This window comes from Pempheris klunzingeri, chromosome 17 (genome assembly GCF_042242105.1).
Source record: "Pempheris klunzingeri isolate RE-2024b chromosome 17, fPemKlu1.hap1, whole genome shotgun sequence".
Lineage (NCBI taxonomy): Eukaryota > Metazoa > Chordata > Actinopteri > Acropomatiformes > Pempheridae > Pempheris > Pempheris klunzingeri.
The window spans coordinates 10,605,337-10,627,144 of record NC_092028.1 but is presented as its reverse complement, the minus strand read 5'-3'; the positions used below and the strand labels follow the sequence as shown (position 1 = coordinate 10,627,144).

The 21,808-nt window shown below is 42.9% G+C and overlaps 1 protein-coding gene across 1 annotated transcript; it reads right to left on the bottom strand.

The window, feature by feature from the left end:
• Positions 1–1,018: 1,018 nt before the first annotated feature.
• fmc1 (formation of mitochondrial complex V assembly factor 1 homolog) lies at positions 1,019–3,079 on the bottom strand. The gene is made up of 2 exons (XM_070848105.1): positions 2,938–3,079; positions 1,019–1,533 (listed from the first exon to the last, which is right to left on the bottom strand). The coding sequence occupies exons 1-2, from the start codon at positions 3,064–3,066 to the stop codon at positions 1,330–1,332; spliced, it is 333 nt and encodes a 110-aa protein (XP_070704206.1). The 5' UTR covers positions 3,067–3,079; the 3' UTR covers positions 1,019–1,329.
• Positions 3,080–21,808: the final 18,729 nt, after the last annotated feature.

Genomic DNA, 21,808 nt, shown 5'->3' with positions numbered 1-21,808 from the left:
CTTTACAATACAATGTCATTTTATGTCCAGTTTAATTCATTTGAGTGTATATTTCATTATATTCAATTCTTGTTGCGACTGTCACAGGGCTCGCTGAGGTATTGCTGTTAAGCAATTATTTCAGTCCCTCAGGCAGGATAATGGTTTCCCTGTTAACTGCTTTTCCTCTTGGCTGATGCACTTTCCCTGTGTTTGGCATGTACTGAGATGATTTTTGAGACTTTTCCTCTTGTCCCATTACATAATATTGCAGAGTCTGACACTGATGCACACAACAACAGAATTCTGGCCTCTTGCTACCTCTGTGAGCTGCTTCAAGTTGCCTTGAATCCTCGATTAAGAGCAGTGACCGTCAATACCTGGTAATAACCTGCTGGCCTTTGCTGTGTACCTTAATGACTTATATGCTCTGTAGCTGGAGTTAGACTGGGGTGGACAAAGATGCAAACAAAACATGAAAAGGGATCTAACTTTAATCAGTTAAATCAGTTATAAAGGCTGTCACACATGGTATGATATACTCTTTAATGTCTTAAATATCTTATGCATAAATATAACCTCTGCATAAGCACAACACCTTCAGCGATAGTTTCAAAAATAGCCATGCAGTTGAATCAAAGTCTCAGCAAAGGATGTCGGGCTGTTTTATTGTTTCACATTAGACTGTACAAATGTCCACCCCAAAGTACACTAAAGCATCAGAGTAGAAGACAAGTGCAGAAAAGGCTTTGCATGCCTCAGTGGACACGTCTAACGGGACAAACCATAAAGAATCTCTCAGCTCTGTTGATCAACATCTGATGAGTAAGTCTGACACATGTTTACTTTTATATGTATTTATATGCTCATGTAAAGGCAGTAATAGATGGATTTAAGTGCCAGTATTATTGAAACACAAACAGGATGTATTTTCTAATGGACAAATTAATCAAACTGAAAATGTACCTACAGTCCTCATGAATAGTTTCCTTTACCATTTAACAGTTAGCAAATTAGCCAAAAAACAAATGCAAGTGTGGACAGGTTGAAGGGTACAGTATATTTACAGCTCAATTACAGATTTTTGATCATAGCATACACTTATTTTCACAGTAGCTTCAAATACTCTCAGATCTGATTATCATCCTTGAACATTGGTAGAAACAACACAACAGGAATAAGTCGAGTTCCCCCAAAACAGTTCATGATGGCACAATCTGCAGTCCTCCAGACTCCAGTCAAATGTTTATCCCTTTGGACTTTACATGAGGTGAACTGAGACCAGTCACAGACAGGTAGTTGCTGAAGAGTGTCAAGATTTTCTTCCAATGTTGCACCCTCCCATGTCCTCTACTTTTCCCAGCCTTTACCTCCTGGCTGAGTGGGCAACCTGAGCCCCACTAGGCCGGCCGCTTCTTCTGTGCTGCGCTCTCCCTTGCTGTGGTAAAGGTTGTGCAGGACCAGGTGGTTTCTGGTAGATGCAAGCAAACACAGGTATGTGTGTGAGGCGTGGTGCGCCTCCTGCTGGGCACGGCAGTACCTTTCCCCTGTTACCTGTGAGACGGGAGAAGAAAGAGTGACCATCAAATGTCGAGCCAGATCATAACATCATCAGACAACGGTAATGGTGGCTGCCAAGTGGTCACTTCCTTTAAACAGCATTGGATTATTAATTCAAATGAAATCAAGTTAACACGCATGAAGAAAAGCCTTCAGGTCTGACTGGTGGACAACATGGAGTTAGCAACGACTCCAGTAACAGATCATGATATAAATATATGCGCCTCTACAACTAGCTCCTCTGCCAGAATGTTTTTTCCCTTCATCAATCATAACAGCAACATGGGCAGTAAGCATTTGGTCATGTCCCTATGGAGATTCACATATACATTATAATGCCTTTGGGTCTTTTCAGAGCTGGGACAAATTCACACTGACAAGCAAGAGTTGCTCCTAGCCATTTTGCTTCAGTGACTGCACATGCATTCAACCACCCTGGTGAGCCATGTGCTTCCGAGCATAAACAATACGAGCTTTAAACCTATATGCTTAAAGATCCCACACCTTCATTTCAACGAGCAGCTCTACTGTCATTTGATTAAATGAAATAAACAGAATCACAAGCACTTAGATGGACATGAAGGTTATAAACAAATTGCTTACTACTCCAAGTTTCACGGATGAGTTATATCAATTCAAATGAATATAGTGGTGAATTTAGGGTCGTCCTTCACTAAAAAAAAAGAGTTATAAGAGTGATAAGTTGGTTTAAAAACATGTTTCTGCAGTGTTTTTTTTCATCATGTGATGATGAATGTGATCGTGCATAAGACCTATTCAAAAAGACTTATTGCAAATAAACACATTTTAATTTGACTACAAGTGCCTATTTAACCGCGCGGATGAGTACAAATTCATTGATAACTTTTAATTTTTTTAAACTAATTTTTCAACCTCCTTTAGCGATTTGCATTACATAAGATTTAGTGATTTATGTTATTACTTTGTTTAGCTTTCACATTAACGGAGTGGCCAATCAACAGATTTAATGGCTTTAACACAATTAATGACAGACTATCGGACATGGCAGGTTGCCCTGACGCACTTAACGCCACATAGTTCATTCATCAGTAGACCGGCAGCACTACATCACCTGTCTCAGCACTGAGCTAAAGCTCGTTAGCTGATGCTAATGTTAGCATGCCCTTTTGCTTCACCTTGCGCCGAACTGTTTCTTTTACAAATTACAAAGTTGGCAATAACAACACCCCAGTCTCACGCCTGTTGTTCGCTCTGTCCTCACGTTTGCGAAGGGACCAAGTGCGAAGTTTATTTTTTACTTAATTAGTAAAATGGTAGCATTATCATTCAAGAGTTTTAAGGTGAGCTAACGCTAGCACTTCCCACGCTGTTTGTAACGACGGTTAGCTAACTTAGCGCAGTTGGCGGGAAACTCGCCTTATTCTTACGAAACTGGTCCATGACATAGTTGTAGGCCAGTGACCGTTTGTAACTCGGTCCTTGGAGGGCACGCAGCTCTTTCAGTATTCCTCGGCAGACTCTCAGGGGCGATGACACCGCCGCCATGTCTGAGCAGTGTTGTGATTGTCCAGCTCCCGGAGCCAGGCAGCCTCAATCCACCGCCGCGCAGTCGATCACATTACCGCACGTCGACCACATGGCGGCGATGTGTCACACTAATAAGTTCACGACCCACGAGATGCTTCTTCCCTGCAACAGTTTTAAGGTAATGTGGGTTTAATTTAGTCTGTAAACGGTAATGTGCGGCATAATGGGATGACGTGGTAACAGTGCGTTCAACTCGTGTGTGTGTGTGTGTGTGTGTGTGTGTGTGTGTGTGTCCATCCAGTGTTTAGCAACTTTTAGCTTCCTCAATCAAGCTCCCCCACTAGAGCTGTGCCCCTGGCTGTGGGAGCCCACAATTAGAGGAGGATAATGAAAACGATTAAAGAAGCAAACAATTGATGTTTCAGTCTTTCTTCGGCTACTGTAGAAGTGTTTAAAGTGCTGAACGCCTGCTGCTCCACTGAAGCAGATGGCAGCGGTCGGACTGAGGGCTCACTCACAGGTGCAGAAGTAACGTTATGTAATTGGGAAAAGAACATATGTGCTCAGCAACTTCCCTGCTTATGTACAAGGTAGAAATTATATTAAGTCTGACTTTTTTTTTTCCACCACAATTGCCCATTTGTATTATCCGCTGATTGTTTGTCACATTTTCAAATTCAGGTTCACAGATGTCTGGAGGAAAGGTCACGCACAAGTCTGTTGAAGGGGTCAAAGAACCTCAGTGCTGCCGGCTGTGGTTGGTCCCTCCAAGACCGGCCCAGCGTAGGAGAAAGCTGCAGTAGGAGAGCCACATGGATCCCACTTTTTCACTTATAAGGTATCAAATATTAAACAGAAGTCTGCCTCTCACACTGCACCTGTCACTGTAAATGCAACTGGGCTGGAGTTTGGTTTTAGGTTAACTGATTACTGTCTGATGAACAGGACGGCTGGGGGGGACTGTGGACATCATTTTCCCTTTAGGATCTGTCAGCGTCTTGCTGTCTCCCTGTGTCTTTTTCTCCTTTGACTATAAATAACAACTTTAATGTAGAACAAAACTAAACATGCACTACTCCCCGAAGAGAATAAAACCAAAGATACACTGCAGTCTTTATTTTCGAAGGGTACGTCGGACCACCTATCTTTTTGTGCTACTGGTTTGGATTTGGGCACTTGAGAGGGGTCATCTGTCACCATAGCAACACTGAGTTTGGCTTAGGGCAAAACGCAGCGGAAAGGATCAGTCTGGTTTCACAACACGACGCAGACGTGAACTGAAAGTCCCTTAACGCTCTGTCCGAATGTGTGGCGTCAAAGATTACTGGGCTTCTTCACGCGCAGATGATGCTGTCTGTGAAAGAGGAAGCGCTTTCACATTCGACCAATTGAACATTTAATTCTTTTTCTAAGTGGATTGTGGTAAATCGTGCAGTTGTAGAGTGACACAGTGCACAACTGAAGCAGTTCATTTGTCCTAAGAGGTTAGAACGTCAGGTGCCGCCCTGAAGGGAGGTCACAGATCACCAGACTGGTGGGTCCAGCACTGTTCTCCCAGTGTTTCCAGTGATTAGAACTGGTGTATTGATGATTGACTCTAGGGGGAGCCAGTCTCTTATCAGTTTCACATACCGGTTTGGTTCCTCGACATTTGTTGGAAGGCACTCCTCTCCCCCGCCTCCTCACCTCTCTCTCTCTCTCTCTCTCTCACACACACTCTCTTTCAATGAATACTAATGCAGTGAGTGGGCCCACCTCCCTTCCTCCCATCTTTTCGCAGCGATGGGCGGGAGAGGGGAGACAGAGCAATTCCAGCTCAGTATCCCTCCTCATGAGGCAGGCAGTGCTTGACAAGCAGCAGCCCCAATGCCTTTTTTTCCTCCCACTGGGCTGTATTGGTGATACTGTGCGTTGCTGCTGCAACAATGTCTAACCTGTGTGAGTGGCACGTGATAACAGACCAGAGTTGAGAGAGAGAGGAAAGGACATCTGTGCCTGCTTTTTGTCATCTGGATGGGAAGTCTTTTTTGGGAGGAGAGACAGAAGAAAGCAGAAGGCAGCAGGGGAAGGGGAACAACTGGCAATAGCCAATCCCCCCTTCCACATATAGACTGGAGACAACGGAGGCCACTGGAGTATTTGCTTTTATCTTTCGTTTTTTGTTCTTTTTTTTCCTCATCGCGCTGCTGGGAGGTGCTTTACCTTTTCATTTGCTTGCTCTCTCGGTCCTCTGTCTTCTCATCTATTTCGCCATTTACCTGGTCAACAATTTCTTCTATTTATGAGCCAGACAAGGAGGGAGAGAGAGGCAGAGAGACAGAGAGAAAAAGAGAAAGAGAAAGAGGAGGGGGATTTTTTTTTTCCCCCTTTATTCTCTTTTTTTCCCCCCTTTCATTCCTTCTCCCTTCCCTCTCCATTGCTATCACTTCCAGCCCTTTCTATCCCTGTGCAGCCCACGCTCCCTCCTCCCTTCGCCGCCTCCCTCCTCCTCCTCCTCCTCCCCTCCACTCCACTCCACTCACTGTCCACCCATAACTTTGGCTACTTTTTGACTCCACCAGTGTGTTAATTTCTTTACTTAAAACTCTAATAGAGACATTTTAATTGGCTTGCTTGTATTTTCTATTTATGCTTTTTTCACTTTTGTACCTTTTCCTATTTCCCCCTTCTCTTTTTTCCTCCTACCATCCTATGCATCTTTTTTGGGCGATTCTTAATTCTAAACATAGGTAGGTCTATTTAGTGTTTAGTGTCTGTCTCAAAGTCTTTGTTCCTTTTCTGTGTATGCAAGGTGTTTTGTGTGGGGAGCACATATATTAAGCACACCTTGACCCGCACACACATGCATGCACACACACACACACACACACATATACACACACACTCTCACTGACCTACAAACTAGCTTTGGTACACCATGGCTCCCCTCCCATCCGGCTCTCAGCTGATTCTTGCCTCATGCCATGTCATTCTCACGTCACTGTCCCTTTGCATACTATAATCTGTGTTTTCTGACTTTCTGGTCTTTTTGTTCTCCTCAACCAAGACCACAGTGACTCATCAAGCAAGCACCTTCTCCTCTTGTCATCACGGAACCACATTTTGACTGCCCCGTCATTTCAATGTTGCCGCACAAAAGTCTGTTCTTCCATTATTAAAACGTCTGAAATGCCCCTTTATCACACACCGTCCTCCTCCTCCTCCTCCTCCTCACATGTCCTTTTCTTTGCTGTCATGCACACTGAGAGGTGTCCAAACTCCACATTCGTTCTGTAGAGGAAATGCATGTTATTATCAAACCGGGGTGCGTTTAAGTTTCCTCGCTTCATGTTTATCAGGTGAAGGTCAAACTGAGCAAAGGCCTAATTCATCGGCGACAGTGTTCTGTTGTGTCGGAGCGTATTCCTAAGCCAGCACTCGTCCATTCTGTCGGGGTGTCATCTGTGTCTGTACACTCCTTTGCCTCCTCTCTTTTTCCCTGCCCTCTTTTCCTCCCTCTCTCTCTCTCTGTCTCCCTCCCTCTCTCTCTCTCTCTGTCTCTCTCTCTCTCTGTCTCCCATCTTTCTGAACTGACTCTCATTCTCGCAGACAGACACACACAAGCACTCTAAGAGAATGGACTAGAGAAAAAAAACTGGCTTTTATCATCTAGAGGATTTTTTTCCCTTTTTTTCCTCCACCATAATTTTCACTTTTTTCACTCACTTTGCTTCAAGCTTTAACCTCTTTGATCACCTCTTTTAGCATCTTTCCCCCCCCCCCTCCATCACTTTCACCCTCTCAGCCCCTTTGAATTGATCCACCTATTGATTTGTTCGTTGTTCCATTTTGTCTTTTCATTTTGCCATCTAAAAAAATTTCACGTCCTACCACTCACACGTCATCGACTCGCTTGCATCAGAGAGGAGTTGCTATTTATTTTGCATTTTGGTGACGTAATCTTGCAATTCATCAACTCGACTACTTCCATTTGTTGAAATGCAAAGGGGCAGATTGTTGAAGAATAATCTTTTGCATCTCAGAAAAATAGAAAATAGGGTGGCTAAAAAGAATGAAGCTAACTGCAAAGTAACTGAATAATTTGGTGTGTGTGTGTGTGTGCCTGTGTGTGGTATGTGAGCTACAGAGAGGCACAGCTACAGACAGATGCATAGCAAAGTGAAGCAAACCATACAACTCATTTCCTTGTCCATCTCCTTTTTTTATATTTCCACTTTTTTCCTGAAGGAGATTTAATGCCTCTCCTCTTCATTACATGAAGATAATGGGAAGTAGGACTTTTGAGCAACCGTCACCATGATAAAGGGACTCTGGATTTAGCTGTTTTCCTGTGGAATTACCCTTTAAATCCCGGATTTGACTCCAAATGAAAAAAAAAATTAAGTTATTAAAAACTGTCCTAAATTTGGGACTTTTTGACTTTTTTTTTGTAATGGACTGAAGCTGATTTCAATATTTCTTTTTCAACTATTGAGTCTTAATGGGATTTCACTAACGCGGATTAAAGACTCAAGCAACATCTTTGTCTATTAGTTGATGGAATAGCCATGATTCTTACAATTTCTCCAGCCTACAAAACCGATTAAATTCAATATTTTCTAATGATAAGGGTTAAATAGGTGAGTACGTTGCTTTAAATCCACACATGCTGTTGCTGTTGCATGTTTTGGATGATGGTCAGTTGATGTAGATATTCATTTAAATATTTTTTGCCTTTTACCCACTATTTTTGCATGTGTGTGTAGGTATGCATAATGGATGTGTGTGTGTGTGTGTGTACTGTATTAGGGTTAGGTAGAATTTAAATGGATATTGGCGGATTATCAGAGATCAGTAATTTCCCTCACACTTCACCACCATTTATCCTTTGTAGTTTATTTCCCATGAGCCTTTAATTCTCTTACTAATACATTTTAACCATGAAAAATAAAATCAGGTTGATATACTCAGATCTTACAGTGACTTATAATGGAAAAAGAATACTTTACCATCCTTGATTTTGTACTTATTAGCCACTCTCCACCTGATGGAGCTGCCACCTCTGCCTATCAAATAACCTGTCCAGTGCTGCTTCACACTGTTATTTAAAGCAGAGGACTGTGTGTGTGTGTGTGTGTGCTAGCATGAGAAGAATATATAGGTAGATCAATAAAGTAATTTACATGAAGAGACAGATTACATTGCCCTTTTCTCAGTGCAATTATTTTTATCTGCTGTTATTTCAAAGAAACACAAAGTGCCTCACAGTGGCAGAGTGACAGTATATCTATTATCTCCCAGTGGAGTGTGTTGGAATGAAATCTTGAGTCTATGACTGCCGCAAAATGCACATTCGCACACACACTCTCTCTCTGTCTCTCTCTCTCTCTCACACACACACTCACACACTCACAGGCAGACACTTTGTCCATCCATCCATCACAGCTGCAGCTGCGATTGACCCCTTTTCTCTGATTAACTTTCCCATCATTTGTCGGACACTAGTTAGGATTTATAGCACGCGCGCGTATGTGTGTGTGCGGACGGTGCACAGTCAAGGTTACAGCTACGTACCTATGAAACCCACCTGGGACCTGCTCTCATAACCCAGGACCATTACCCATTCTGCTCGATGCTCTTGGCACGCATGTGACCCCTGCAGCCTATCTACAGATGGGCACTTAAGCCCAGGTAGTCTGTCAAACCTGTCACAGCTGCAAAATGGACGTCTCGGGTGCCTCTGACATATTGTTCACTGCTGTCTTTTTACTGTAATAATCACAAAAATAGCACACGTCAGTTTTTATGAACAGGTGAAACGCGCCTTCTCGCTGTAATATCGTTGGCTTGACGATGTGGTAGAGCGAGGCAGAAGGAAAATGGACGCTCATGTGAATGTTATGTCCCACTTAGCTGGAAAACTGGAGTTGATACTGCTTATCTGACTTGTGTTATGCAGAGGACGCTAACACGATTTGAACTGATCCTTTAGAGCGTAGCTCGGTCCAAATGAACAGTTTGGAAGATGGATACAGATGGAAATCACTTCCATGCACATATAAAGGTGATTTGTTGGCAGTCAAGTTCTGGGTTTCATACGGGATCATCAGCCTTCTTGTCATTGATGAGAAACTCAGGAATATCTTCTTCAGCTTTTTCCAAAAGCGTTGGAAAATCACGTTTTGCGTACTGCTAAATTAATGCACCTGCCAAAGATGACATCGCAGTTAATGTTTTACACAGTTTGTTCCTCAGTGTTGTTCTAAGAATCGAAGTGTAACCTCATTCTAAATGAATAATGTTTGTGTACATATTGCCACCTAATTTTATTGAGCAATAATTCATTTGGCATTTGGTGACTAGGGCAGTGCCACATATTTCAAGCCTCCTGTCAATTTTTAGTGTCTGAAAAACTGTTTGATGCCAGAAGCTTACGTGCAAAAGAAGTCTGCCAAAAGTCTCCAAACGGAGCTTAAGAGATTTCATAGGCACCATGTTTGCCGTCGTCATTGATAAACAGGCCAGGAGAGGAGACAGCAGGGGCTAAGGAGATTCATAATCCTATCCCGCCTTCCTACTGATTCTCGCTCTGTCTCTCTCCCTCCCCATGTGCTACCTAATGAGACGACAATACAACTCCTGTGTCTGGCTCTGAGCATTGCATCTGCCTTAATGAAAGCAGCAATAACACTCTATTAGATATTTTATACTCAAATAACTTCCTCTCTGTAGACATTGCTATATTCTAAAGAACTGCTGCACGTCATCGGAAGTCGAACCTTAGATAACCTTAAAGATGTTTTTAGCTCATGTGTGGCAAGAGTTAAAGCACCTCTGCTTCACAGTCGTGCCACGCGGCACTGCGACCTCGTCCATCATCCCGTTCAATGAGCGAATCAGTCTGCCGAGCTCCGTCTGAAGCTTGTAACTTTCTGCAGTGTGCATCTGAATCCTGTTCAACCATTAGAGAGCGAGCAGGAGGCCTATGTGGGACGACTTAAAAAGTACATCTCGATTTTATTGGCAGCATATTCACTTCAAGTGAGCGGAATATGGGTCATGATCTGATATAAAAAGGCTATTCAATAATTCATCGGAGCTGATTAAGAGGACTTGTATTGACGCAGACGCTGTCCATGAGAAGGGATGGGAGTACACAGAGTGTACAGAAAAGCAAAATTTAGGCCCCTTTGTGGGATTAGTATAAGCTAAGAAACAAGCTAAAGCAGCCTGGGCGTTTCAAGTGAGCAGCGTAGGCCTTCTTTGATGTTTTAATCTACTGTACGCTCAGCCTTGTGTTTCATGGGTCGACTGTGAGATAGCGCATGTACATGTGACGAGTGTCTGAGAGAGTCTGCGATTACATGTTGCTGTTAGTGTGCATCGTTGTATGAGTTTGTGTGAGGCCCGTCAATCTATTAAATATGAAAAGTGCAATCTGTTACCCCGCAGAGACTGCTTTATTATTCATCGACATATTTCAATCAATCATTAATTTACGCAAAGTATGGCCCACACTCTTGCCTTCAATCTCATATGGACTCCTGTGGGGAGTGTGTTCAGGATATATGAGTTATGTATAATCTGGATTAATAGAAGCTATTTATTATTCGTCTGATCTACTGTAGTTGGCGTGGTTGTGGAGATGAAGGCAGAGACAATTTAGTACTACAGTACAGTTGGAGGAAATGTGTTATTTATCATACTGGGCTGGATTCTCCTCAAATCAGACTATTCTATCCCCTTCAAAACTGTGTGTGTGCGCACACACACACAGTTTACCAAAGGGAGTTGTAAAATGCATTTACACAAATTAAGGCTAGAGATGCATTGTTTTCATAGGACAGAAATGGCCGTCACAGTGGATTTGGATTGTAAACGATGATGAGAAAAGCTGTATTCTGATCATCATATTAAGCACTGAACTGTGTGTTTTTCCTTAATTCAATCTTAACTTATTAACTGTAAGAGGAGCAGGTCAGAGGGTGCACACCATGCCAAAGCGCAGTATGGTTTTATTTGAGCCTAACCGACTGTGACCTGCTTCTAACCCTCCGCCCTCCCTGTTCCCTCTGCAATAACAGACTGGCCGACGTCAGAAACACAAGCCACGCCAAACATCTCTTCGAAGGAGCGAAGGGGAGAACAGAAGTGAAGCTGCTCCTGTGGAGTACAATTACCTCGAAATTGCTGCTTTACGCTCTTGACCCGTCGCAGATTTTACCTAAAACCGCTGTGAGTTCCCAGTTTCCAGCTCCTTGCTCGCAATCAACACTGGAAGGATTATGATGGCGAGAGGGGAGATAAATGCTCAGCAGCCAACGCCTCATTTTTAATCTCACCTCTCTTCATTCAGGAACATCTGTATTTGCTTCAGCAAACCCCACACCCCTAATGAGCTGTCCTGGTAGAGAGGTGTAATTCAATTAATCATGAAGACTAAAACACATTTATTTCACGAAATGCAGCTGGTTAGAGCAAAGAAACCTGCTGGTGGAGTGACACCTAAAAATGATACAGGGCCAATTTGCTCCCATGGCCATTTCAGTCTCCTTTTCTGAGCTAATTAGACTCATCTTTCTATTATTCGGCTAATGATGTTGACAGGTGGTATCATTCCAGGTGATCAGCTCTGCCTCCTCGCAGAAAAAAAAAAGATTCTAATCCATAGTTACAATGTGATGTGTGTGGACAGTAGGAAATGGGCCTCAGCAAGTGTTTCACTGGTTTCATTGTGTTTAGAGCCTTTGTTTTTTGAAGACATCGACAGCTGTCGTGCTCCTTGTCCTGCATTTAACAGTCAGAAATTAAAGTGATGCTCTTTCCAGCTCTTACAATTATGCAAATCCATTCTGTATTATGATTGCGCAGTTGGACAGACTTGACGTGAAATTGTTATGACAAATCTCAAAATTAGAATATTTTAAGATTCATTAGCTGCGATAATCGATAATCATATTGTGTTTTTTTTTTTCTCTCTTGATTGTAGTTGAGCCTCCCTCAGTCTGAGGCTATGAGAGGGAGAGAGGAGTCCCAGGCCGCACCATCATGCTACTTCTGAGACGCTGGGATGAGACTTTGGCTGGCAAAACACAAGGTAAGACAATATTGATGCATGGGGCCTCTCTACAACTGGAGCTGTACTTCGTTTTGTCGCGCTGTCCCTGTAGAGAAGCGCCGAAACACCCCGTCTTATCTCACCTGTGTGTGTTTGCGTCTGCAGCTTCCCTAAGTGGGCGCCTTTCCTAAAGCTCAGTGATGGATGGTCTAAAACTTCCTGAGGCTTTTTTTTTGCTTTGTATCTCACGCTCAGGTTTGCTCAAGGGTCAGGTTAATGGTTCAAGGTGGAGTCTACAGATGAATGGTTTAATCCGGGCTTTTTAGCACAGTGTGCACTTTGATCAGTGGCATGCGTCAGCGCATGGATGTACAACCTGACCCAGCCCCCTATCGACTACAGCATAATTTGCATGCCGCTACAGGCATCGATCGGGCAATTAAAGCATTTGTTGGATGAGATTTTTGCGGCAGACGCGTGTGACCATTTGGACTTGGATTTGTGGTTCATGCTTGTCGGCTGCTCATCAGCTGCGTTCTCGCAACATTGTACTGTATGTGTGTATGAAAGAGGGAGAGGGACGGTATGTTTTGTGTGATAAGATAAAGGAAGACATAATTCTCTCTCTGTCTCAGGACCAAATTACACAGAGCAAATGTATTTTGCCACAAGGGCCCATGAGAGGCCATTATCATATCAGCATATTCCATCGCTTTCTCATACATTCGCCTCCTCACTCCTTGGTGCCAAGCTTTTTTATTTATTTATTTACTTTTTGCTCTACTACCTTTCTCCCGCTCTTCCTCTCTCGGCCTTTCCCTCCTCTTCCTCTCCATCCATCTCTTTTCGTCTCCTCCCATGCACTATTAATCAGCCGTGACGTTTAAGAGACCGAGCCTCGGTGGAGAGGAGCAAGAGTGAGAAACTACATTTCTTATTGTGTGTGTGTGTTTTTTTTTGTCTTTTTTAAGGGATGCAGCAGTTGTTGTGGTGTGTGTGAGTGTGTGTTACTTTAAGCCACTGCCTCAGCCAGCAGCAGAGCAACAGTGCAGCTTCGTAATGAAGTGCCTCAGCCTCGGCCTTCTGTCGTTAGCTGAAAGTCACACAGCTGCCTCGGCTAATGCTGACGCTGCAGATTACCTACTATTGCCTTACGTCATAAAAACATTACCATATAGATGAATTAACTGTGGCGCTGAATCTCGTTAACGACTCCACCCCAGCTTCTTTGAAAATAAATTAGCATTCAAACTCACAGTTACAAAATATTAGTCTATTAGGCCTGTTATTCAAGTCCAGCGAGCTTCCTGCTCTTACATAAACTGTTTAGAAAATGCACTGGCTGGAATAATGGTTAAAATGAGGGCATATTACAATAATAATGTCTCATGAGTATTTTTTTTAAGCTTTATCTCCAACACTCGTGTACCTAACCTAAATGGGATTTTGGCCCCTCATTATATCATCACCACTAAGTCTCCATTAATTAAGTGCGGCATGGCTTTTCTCTAATTTTTCACTCAAATCCAATTAACAACAGACTCTTATTTAGACTCTATGATGACTCACACCGTCATTCATATCCAGTGCACAAAACTGGTAGAACACTATATTGAAGCCACAATCGACAATCTTTGATGTGTGAAATATATTATGAAATATTTAAGGATCACCTTTACCCTGCCTGCTGATGTACAGAATGTAATTAACGGAAGGTTTCTGTGTTGAAGCACAACAGTGAGATAAATGAGCACCTCTTGGGTATATCCGTCTTCCTCCTATAGTGTTTTTTTTTTTTCCTAGTCTGGTGTTGCATTCTTCTGCTGAATAGGCCAGTATGCTTATGTGCTTATTTTTGGAGAGAATTCATAATTGACATCATTCTTCTTTTATGCCTTCTGGAAAGAGGATTTTTTTTTTTCTCCCCCCCCCTTTCGACTGTTACTTTCTAAATTAGAGCAAATTCACGAGCTGGGGAGTTAGGAGGCTTTTGATGAAGAAAAGGACCGAGAAAAGCAGCAAGGAGAGTAAGGGAAGAGAGGAAGTGTTTCAGTAGTTGGAGAGTAGAGGATAGAAAGAGTGCAGCGGTGTGTTTTTCGCAGGAAGACGAGGACTTCTGTTGTGCCTCTGCTGCTGTCTGTTCTGTTTAGTCACCAAATGCAAAGTTACACAACGGGTTGGCAACACATGGGTTCATTCATTTATTAGCTCAGTATTATTCAAAGAAACTTTTCAGGCACAGCAAAGTCACCCTGGCACGTTCATCTTTGTAATGAATTCCAAATCCAATCATATTGTTCAACCTAAGCTTCACTGATGTTCAATTATCTTGTAATTGAATAAACTTGTATGATACAGCAGCAGGGTGAACGTAAGTCTCCGGTGGTTATTTATCTCAGAGCAATGCTATCATTTAATATTAATTGAATTCAGGCCATAAGATCACGTGCTGTTAGCCTGACCTGAAAACGCAGCTAAGATCTGTGTGGCGGCATCGATTGGGTTGCAAAACAGCAGATCAATACAGCTTCACTCACCCTTGTCTCCTGCAGCAGAGCAGGAACATAAGTCACCTGGAAAACGGCCTGCAGATCCAATCATTAGCTGAGCGCTGCACTTCCAACATTTGCTTTGGTGGCATCTGTTATTTTCTGGCACGGCCTCAGATGCTGCTGTGAGGAGGCTTCAGGTGGCGTCGGTGTCTGTGCTCCAGTTGTTGGAGAGCTCTAATGCTGAAGCGATAAGTCAATTAGCTGATCGACAGGAATTTATCCAACATTCATTTCTTAGATTAGATTAATTGTTGATTAAAAGTCATTACTAAGGAAAATTGTCAGCTGTGATGTACTTCCAATATGCTTCCAATGAACTCCCAATGTACTGAGTCCAATTTCTGAAATATGAGCCCTTGATGCTTGTTTTCTTTCCCATGTGTAACATTTTGAAAGTGACTTTAAACTGTTGTTTTAACAAAACAAGCAATCTGAGCATGACGCCTTTTTTCTCAGGAAAATTGTGATGTGTGTAGAATAGACTATATATACATGCATATACACACACACGCTATGCACAACACTTGACTAAAAGCTGATGCAGGTATGTGTGCAGCTGTCTGGAAGAGCAGCTCTGTGCTCGGCTGCAGCTGACTTGTTGTTTTCCGGCCTCACCTAGAGGTTGTGTTGTTGAAGCGGGTGAATGATTTGTTTCGGCGTGTGCGCGTGTGTGTGTGTGCGCGCCACAGGTCAGCATCTTTACGCAGCCACGATCGACAGGAAACACTCGTGCTCATGCCTAGAGGACTAACAATGCAGAGTGTCGGACGGGCGCATGTGTGTGCGTGTACAGTACAGAGAAAGGATGATTGCAGCTGAATGATAAACCAAACATATTCTTTATTTGTATACTGTACAGTGAGATGGTGAAATCAATACAACAACAGGGGCTCACAACAAAACAGAAAAACCTCGATCCCCTGTAAGAATGTGCGTTAAAACATTGTGTTATTCAGTAGCAGCACAGACTGAATCTAAGTTTTACATAACTCTGTACAACTTTCAGTGACTTAGTGTCTTGGTGACTTGTCATCATTGATTTAAGGGCAAGTCCTCAGATGCAGCTTTAATTTGGAATAACAACACCTGTGTCATAGCATGTGATTAATGCTATAGTTACAGAATTTGATTAATGTCTTGTTGTGCAGAACCTGCAACTAAGTAAAGCTATTTAAACTTCTTTTTCTTCATCTCCGCTCCACCGAGCTACGTTTTTCTTTCCCATTATGAAAGCTGCGCCAGACAATAAATCAGTCTATACATGAAAAGGGATTACTTTCCCCGATACAGGGTCCTACCAAGAGTGAGCTACGCCCCTTGCTATGAGGTTGGATAGCAATGCATCATCAGCTGAGCCGCACACACACACACAGACAAAAAAAAATCTCTAAAAGCCTGTTTTTTTTAATAAGATGAAATGGTCAAGCATGGGCAGTGACCCTCGACCATGCCTGAGTGTGCTCTCTTCTGAGAGCAGATAGGGAGATCACCTGGACTCGAGGCAGCGTTCCCCCGGCCCTGCTGCTGTTGAAATGTCACAGCTAACGCTCAACTCGTTTCAGCAGAGCAAAGCAAACTCCTGAGCCTGCTCTGCCCTGCCTGCCGCCTCGCAGGAGCTCAGCCTCAGTCAGTCCCAAAGCGTCCTGTAGCCTTTTGCTGGGACTCTGTTTGCCAGTAGGTGATAGTAAAAGTTATTGATTGGGTTGTGTTAAGGAGAAAATGCCCCCCAGGAGTTTAGCAGAAGAACTCCCAATAGGGAGCTAATGCCTCTCTGAGGGACCTCATCCACGTACTGTCAAAATCTGTGATATGTGACAACCAGACTGCAGAGGGAGAGTGAAAAAGAGGGGGATGGAGAAGGGAAAAGGAGAATCGGTTGTATGCGCCAGTCTGTTCCGTATAGAACAGGGAGATGCTGTAATACTTTCAACTAGGCAGACAGACAAAAGGAAGAGAGAGGAGCGTGTGATGTGAGCTATTGTAAGGGATACAAACATAATAGCTTTGTCAAAGTCTGACTGATTAAACTCGATGCACCTGAAGACGATGCAGCCCTCATGCAGCCGTTTAACCTCTTCTGTGTATTCAGTCGATTGTTCCCTTTTGCATCTCATATTGATTTCTGAGAGCCACAACGAGAGTTTCAGAAGTATTGAAAACGCTGTAAGTGTTCCGGCTGTTCAATTGCGAAGACTCCTGACAAACATTTCTCTGCACAAGAGATTTCATACTTATGGATTAATCATGGATCAAGTCACTTGTGTAACGGTGGAAAATGCAGTTTTTTTTTCCAGTCATTGCTGGCGGGATTCTGTGATTTGATTGTATCAAGTAGTGGCGGCACAGCTGCAGGTCACGCTGATATGACACATTTGTTCCAGATGTTGATACAGGATTGTTCAATTTTGGGTGACAAAACATGTTTGGTTGCTTGACGTGTCACATCTGGTCTCCTGTCATAAAAAGACACGTCGCTGACTTGTGTCACCGTTTTCTGTGCGTGGTGCAGCAGAGGAAAGCCACCCAGCTAACCGCAACCAGCAGTTTCTTCGTTTTTTCCAACCTGTAAAGATGCCGAACTCCTTGGACTCTTGTCTCTGCTGCACTGTCAGAAGTGTGTTCTTTACGGTAGTGTACACAAACAGAATAACAAGGAGATCAGCTCGAGCTTGTTTCTCATTCAGTTGGTATCGCATGACAACAGCTTGCCAATTAATTTACCATGAGCGGAGGTAGGGTGTTAGTGGGTGATGGGGCAATAAGGGAAAGATGAGAACGTACAGAGAGAGCAATGACATGGGCGTGATGAGAGGGTGGATGGCTGGGGTACAAGAATACTTTTGGAGGGCTGAGTCCACATGATTGTGTGTGTGTGTGTGTGTGTGTGTGTGTGTGCACATCGATGATGGGACAGGGTGTAAATAACTAAATAACCAGAAGAGCACTGGGTGTTAAATTAAGCTTCGGCCCAAGAATATGTCACCTCGAAAGATAAGACAATTAGAACATGCTCACACAGCCAGACCTTGATGACACTTTAATTAAGAGTGTGTGTGTGTGAGTGAGAGAGAGAGAGGGAGAGAGAGAGACTGGATTTGAGTAAATTCTCTTACTGAATACTTGATGATGATCAGTAAGACTTTGCCAAAGTCTTGAAACCGCGTTGATTTGACTAAACTAGGAAATGCTTTAAGGCTTTTTTAAAATTGAAATCATGCAAAAAAACACACATTTAATTTCCTTATTGTACAGAGATAAAACAAATCAGAGAGACCAGGAAAATGTTGCAAATACATGATGTGCACATCAGCCCACTAGGTCACCGAGATGCTCCATTAAACATATAGTTAACAGTATAATAAGAGTCAGTGGAGGGTAAAGAGGCAATCAGCCTTAAAATGTCCCAGGATAGTAGGTCTATAGAACCTCTACAGTCCATATTAATTCTCTGAACTGAGCTGTTTTGGCTTGTAAGGCCCTCATACATAATTATAACTATAAATCCTTCTGATGCTTTATCCAAGCTCTACAGCGAGCGTTATGTGGCGCTGTTCCGATCATAAGTTTGATAGCGGTTACAAATATGGAGGCGTGGTGATGATTGACAGGTCCCATCCTACTAGGTACAAGAGGCAGGTACTTGAGGCAGCACATATATATTCCTTTAACATGCTGAAAAACATGCAAAAGAGACTGAAGCTGTAGCCTCAGCATTCTTACTGTATATAACCATCCAAGTTTAACTAGTGGAAGAGTACTTCTTCTTGCATGAACTTGTGAATTCATCACATATGCATAAAAGACATTGCTGCAAATAAAAAGCAGCTGTAAAGTCTCATATCCGGGCCAATGTTCAAATATGTGAATATGGCACTTTTCTCCTGGTGAAGAGTGAGCTCTGTTTTGACACCAGGATAATAGTATATTTCATTTTAAGTCCACTGGAATTATATTATCTGTCACAGAAAAATTGCCCTCTGACATTATCTGTAACTGCTGCCCAAGTGTCTGATATCTATTATGAAGTAGAGAAACCCTCAGGGTGACATAAGATACCGTCTCCTTGGTTGCACTGTGCAGACGTAGTGTGTGTGTGTGTGTGTGTGTGTGTGTGTGTGTGTGTGTGTGTGTGTGTGTGTGTGTGTGTGTGTGTGTGTGTGTGTGTGTGTGTGTGTGTGTGTGTGTGTGTGTGTGTGTGTGTGTGTGTGTGTGTGTGTGTGTGTGTGTGTGTGTGTGTGTGTGTGTGTGTGTGTGTAATGGAGATAAAGCGAGAGAAGAGGCAGACAACATGTGACTGGCAGCGTGTGCATGTGTGCGTAGAGAGAAGCGAAGACTTTAAGGTGACTTTCTCCTCAGCACTTTTGTCATGAACCAACTTCCGTATGTGTGTTTTCACACGTACAAGCGTGCATTACGTGCTAACTACACATTGCTGACGTTGGGCTGTAGATAAACAACGACCATCTGGGAACTTTTTTTGATTCATATAATCTTACAGTCTGCTGACAGAGGAAGGAGCCATTTTTAAACTCAGATTTGTTATTTCTTTATTTATTTCATTATATATAGACTCAATTATATACAGACATTATAGGCACTTACTTGAATGTTTCTTTTGTGATCTATCAGTTGTGTAATTGAGGCTGTATGGATATGCTTGAATGGTTATGGTTGAGAGACACTGTCTGCGTGTTCATTACTCCACACTGAGGCCTTGTGAGCCTTATACATAAATGGATTATTTAATAGTATGTGTATGCATCATTCAAATTGATGCAGCCTTCTCCTCTGCCCTTGCGCGTATGCGTGCAAGAGTACGCGGTGGGTCAGCGCGCATGTCCGCACATGTGTGTGTGTGTGAGCGCTTTTGTGTGTTGGCGTGTGAGCACGTACTGTATGTACTTTCACCGCGGTTTCTGTCGTGATTGCGAGTGAGCCAGACCTTAAAAAATCAATCATCGAGAGTGACGAAGAACGGCAGAGCACAGAAGGAAGCAAAAACACATAAAACACATGCACGCACACACACACACACACACACACACACACACACACACACACACACAAAGTAAAGTCCTGCAGTGAGCCATTGAAAATAAACGCAGGCATGAGCAAAGTACAGACACAGTGTGCTTTTCTGTTTTCACTTCAGTGCAGTGAGCTCTTACATTCCACTTATCTCACTCTTGTAATCACTGTCTTTCCCTTTTTCTGTCCTTCCTGTTTCTACTCCCTGTTCTCCCTTACTTTACTCTCCGCATCATCTCTCTCATCTCTCTCTGTCCTCCTCTCTCTCTCTCTCTCTCTCCCTCTTTCTGTCTTGCTTTCTCTCTCGCATTTATCTCTCTTCTCTCTCACAGTTTTTTAATTAAAATCTCTCTGTATCAAGGGATTCTGTTATGGTGGTGATTTAAATGGAGGGGCTGACATAAACTTAACATTACTGTCAGACCAAAGCAAATTCCATCAGCCATGGTTAAATTTGCAGCGCTGGCCATTTTCCAAAAGGCTTTTAATTCTAGAGCCAATATCTGTACCACCACCTATTTATCTTATTTTTTTCCACTGATATCCTCTAATCTTTTTTGAGTTTTAGTGTACCAGGTCTAAGGCACGCATCATGACGTGTAGCTGGGTCGATGCTGGATTTTTGAGGCTGATACTGATATTCGATATTTGAAATGTAGTGAGAGGCATAGTGGAGCTTAGCCCTCAAAAAGTCTGGTGTGTGTTTTTTATCTGCAATTTTGAAATTTCATTGCATTATAGATAAAACTATTGCTGCTCACTAAATAAATAGCTTGACAGACTTATCTAAAACCACATCAGAGGCCCTTCCCCTCTTTGAAAGGTGCACATGAAAGATGCTTTTGCTCACTTTCCACTGTTGTCACAGGGTATAATGAAGGCTGCATATAAGCGAGGTCCATAATTATGTGCAGTGTAGTTTAAAAAATCTAATTCAGTTCAAAATATATCTGCATGTTTGTGTTTTTTGACATAACCAAATTTAATTCAATTTATATGTATTACATCTTTATTAAGTGTGCATCTAAATGACCTCAAACATATCATTGGCATTTTTCTATCTACTGACTTATTATATAAAACATACACACTGATGCTGAAATCAGCCTGTAATATCGGCCATGTCTATATGTCGGTCAGGCTTGAGCGTAGACAGACCTGCACATGTGCCTGTCATGCATGCATGCTCCGACACACTCGCGCTGAGCTACATGCCCACAGTTGCAACCACCTTGCTGTGAGAAACGAGCCAGTTCCCCTCCTCATGAGCGTTGGCGCACCCCCCCCACCCCACCGCTCCTCTCCCCACCCCTCCTCCTCTACGGTGGACTCACTCTCTCTGGTGGATGGGAGCCTGTGGTCGGGTCTTCATAAATCAAGATGTTACCACCGGCGCTATAAGGCTACTTTTTAATTAAAACTGTGAATCAGTCGGCCCTGATTATGAATTGTACTCTGCTCTCACTGAATAAAATATACAGGGCTCACTTCTTCTCCCCCTCTGACTCTTTCTCTCTCTCTCTCTCTCTCTCTCTCTTTGCTCGCTGCTCAATTTTCCACCAGAAATTGAGAATGTCCACAGCAGGCCTTGGCCACGCACAGTTACTGAAGGTTGACATTATTGTGAAATAGTTGAGGAGCTTAGCGGTTGCATAAATTTAATAACTCAATATGGAGGGTCTGCCGCCACTGGGGTCAACACCATTATATCACACAAAACAGCCAGGAGGACAGAAACACGCCGCTCAAGTTAGCAGGCCAGTGGGCCCTGCTTACCCCACACCACCACTCCGTTAATTATGTCACAACAAGTGAAGCGTGTTGCTGTTGGCTTGGATGATCCTTTCAAAGCAGAGAAGAGAGAGAAGTCAGTAATATTATGGTAACAAGAGAAAGCTTTTGTCTACCGGTCATATTAGATGAGCGCCGAATGCATCTGAGATAAACAATGAAAGTGGCTCCTGTTTTTATGACGTTCGTGAAGACGGAGACTGCAAGAAGAGCGGCTCTGTATTTCTGCTCCTTACTGTCAAAGGGCAGCGACAATGTCAGCACTATACTGTCAAATGAAATAAATAAAACCTAAATCTATGAATATATTTATATGCAAAACAGTGAGTCTTAAAAGCTCCTCTTAGGAGTA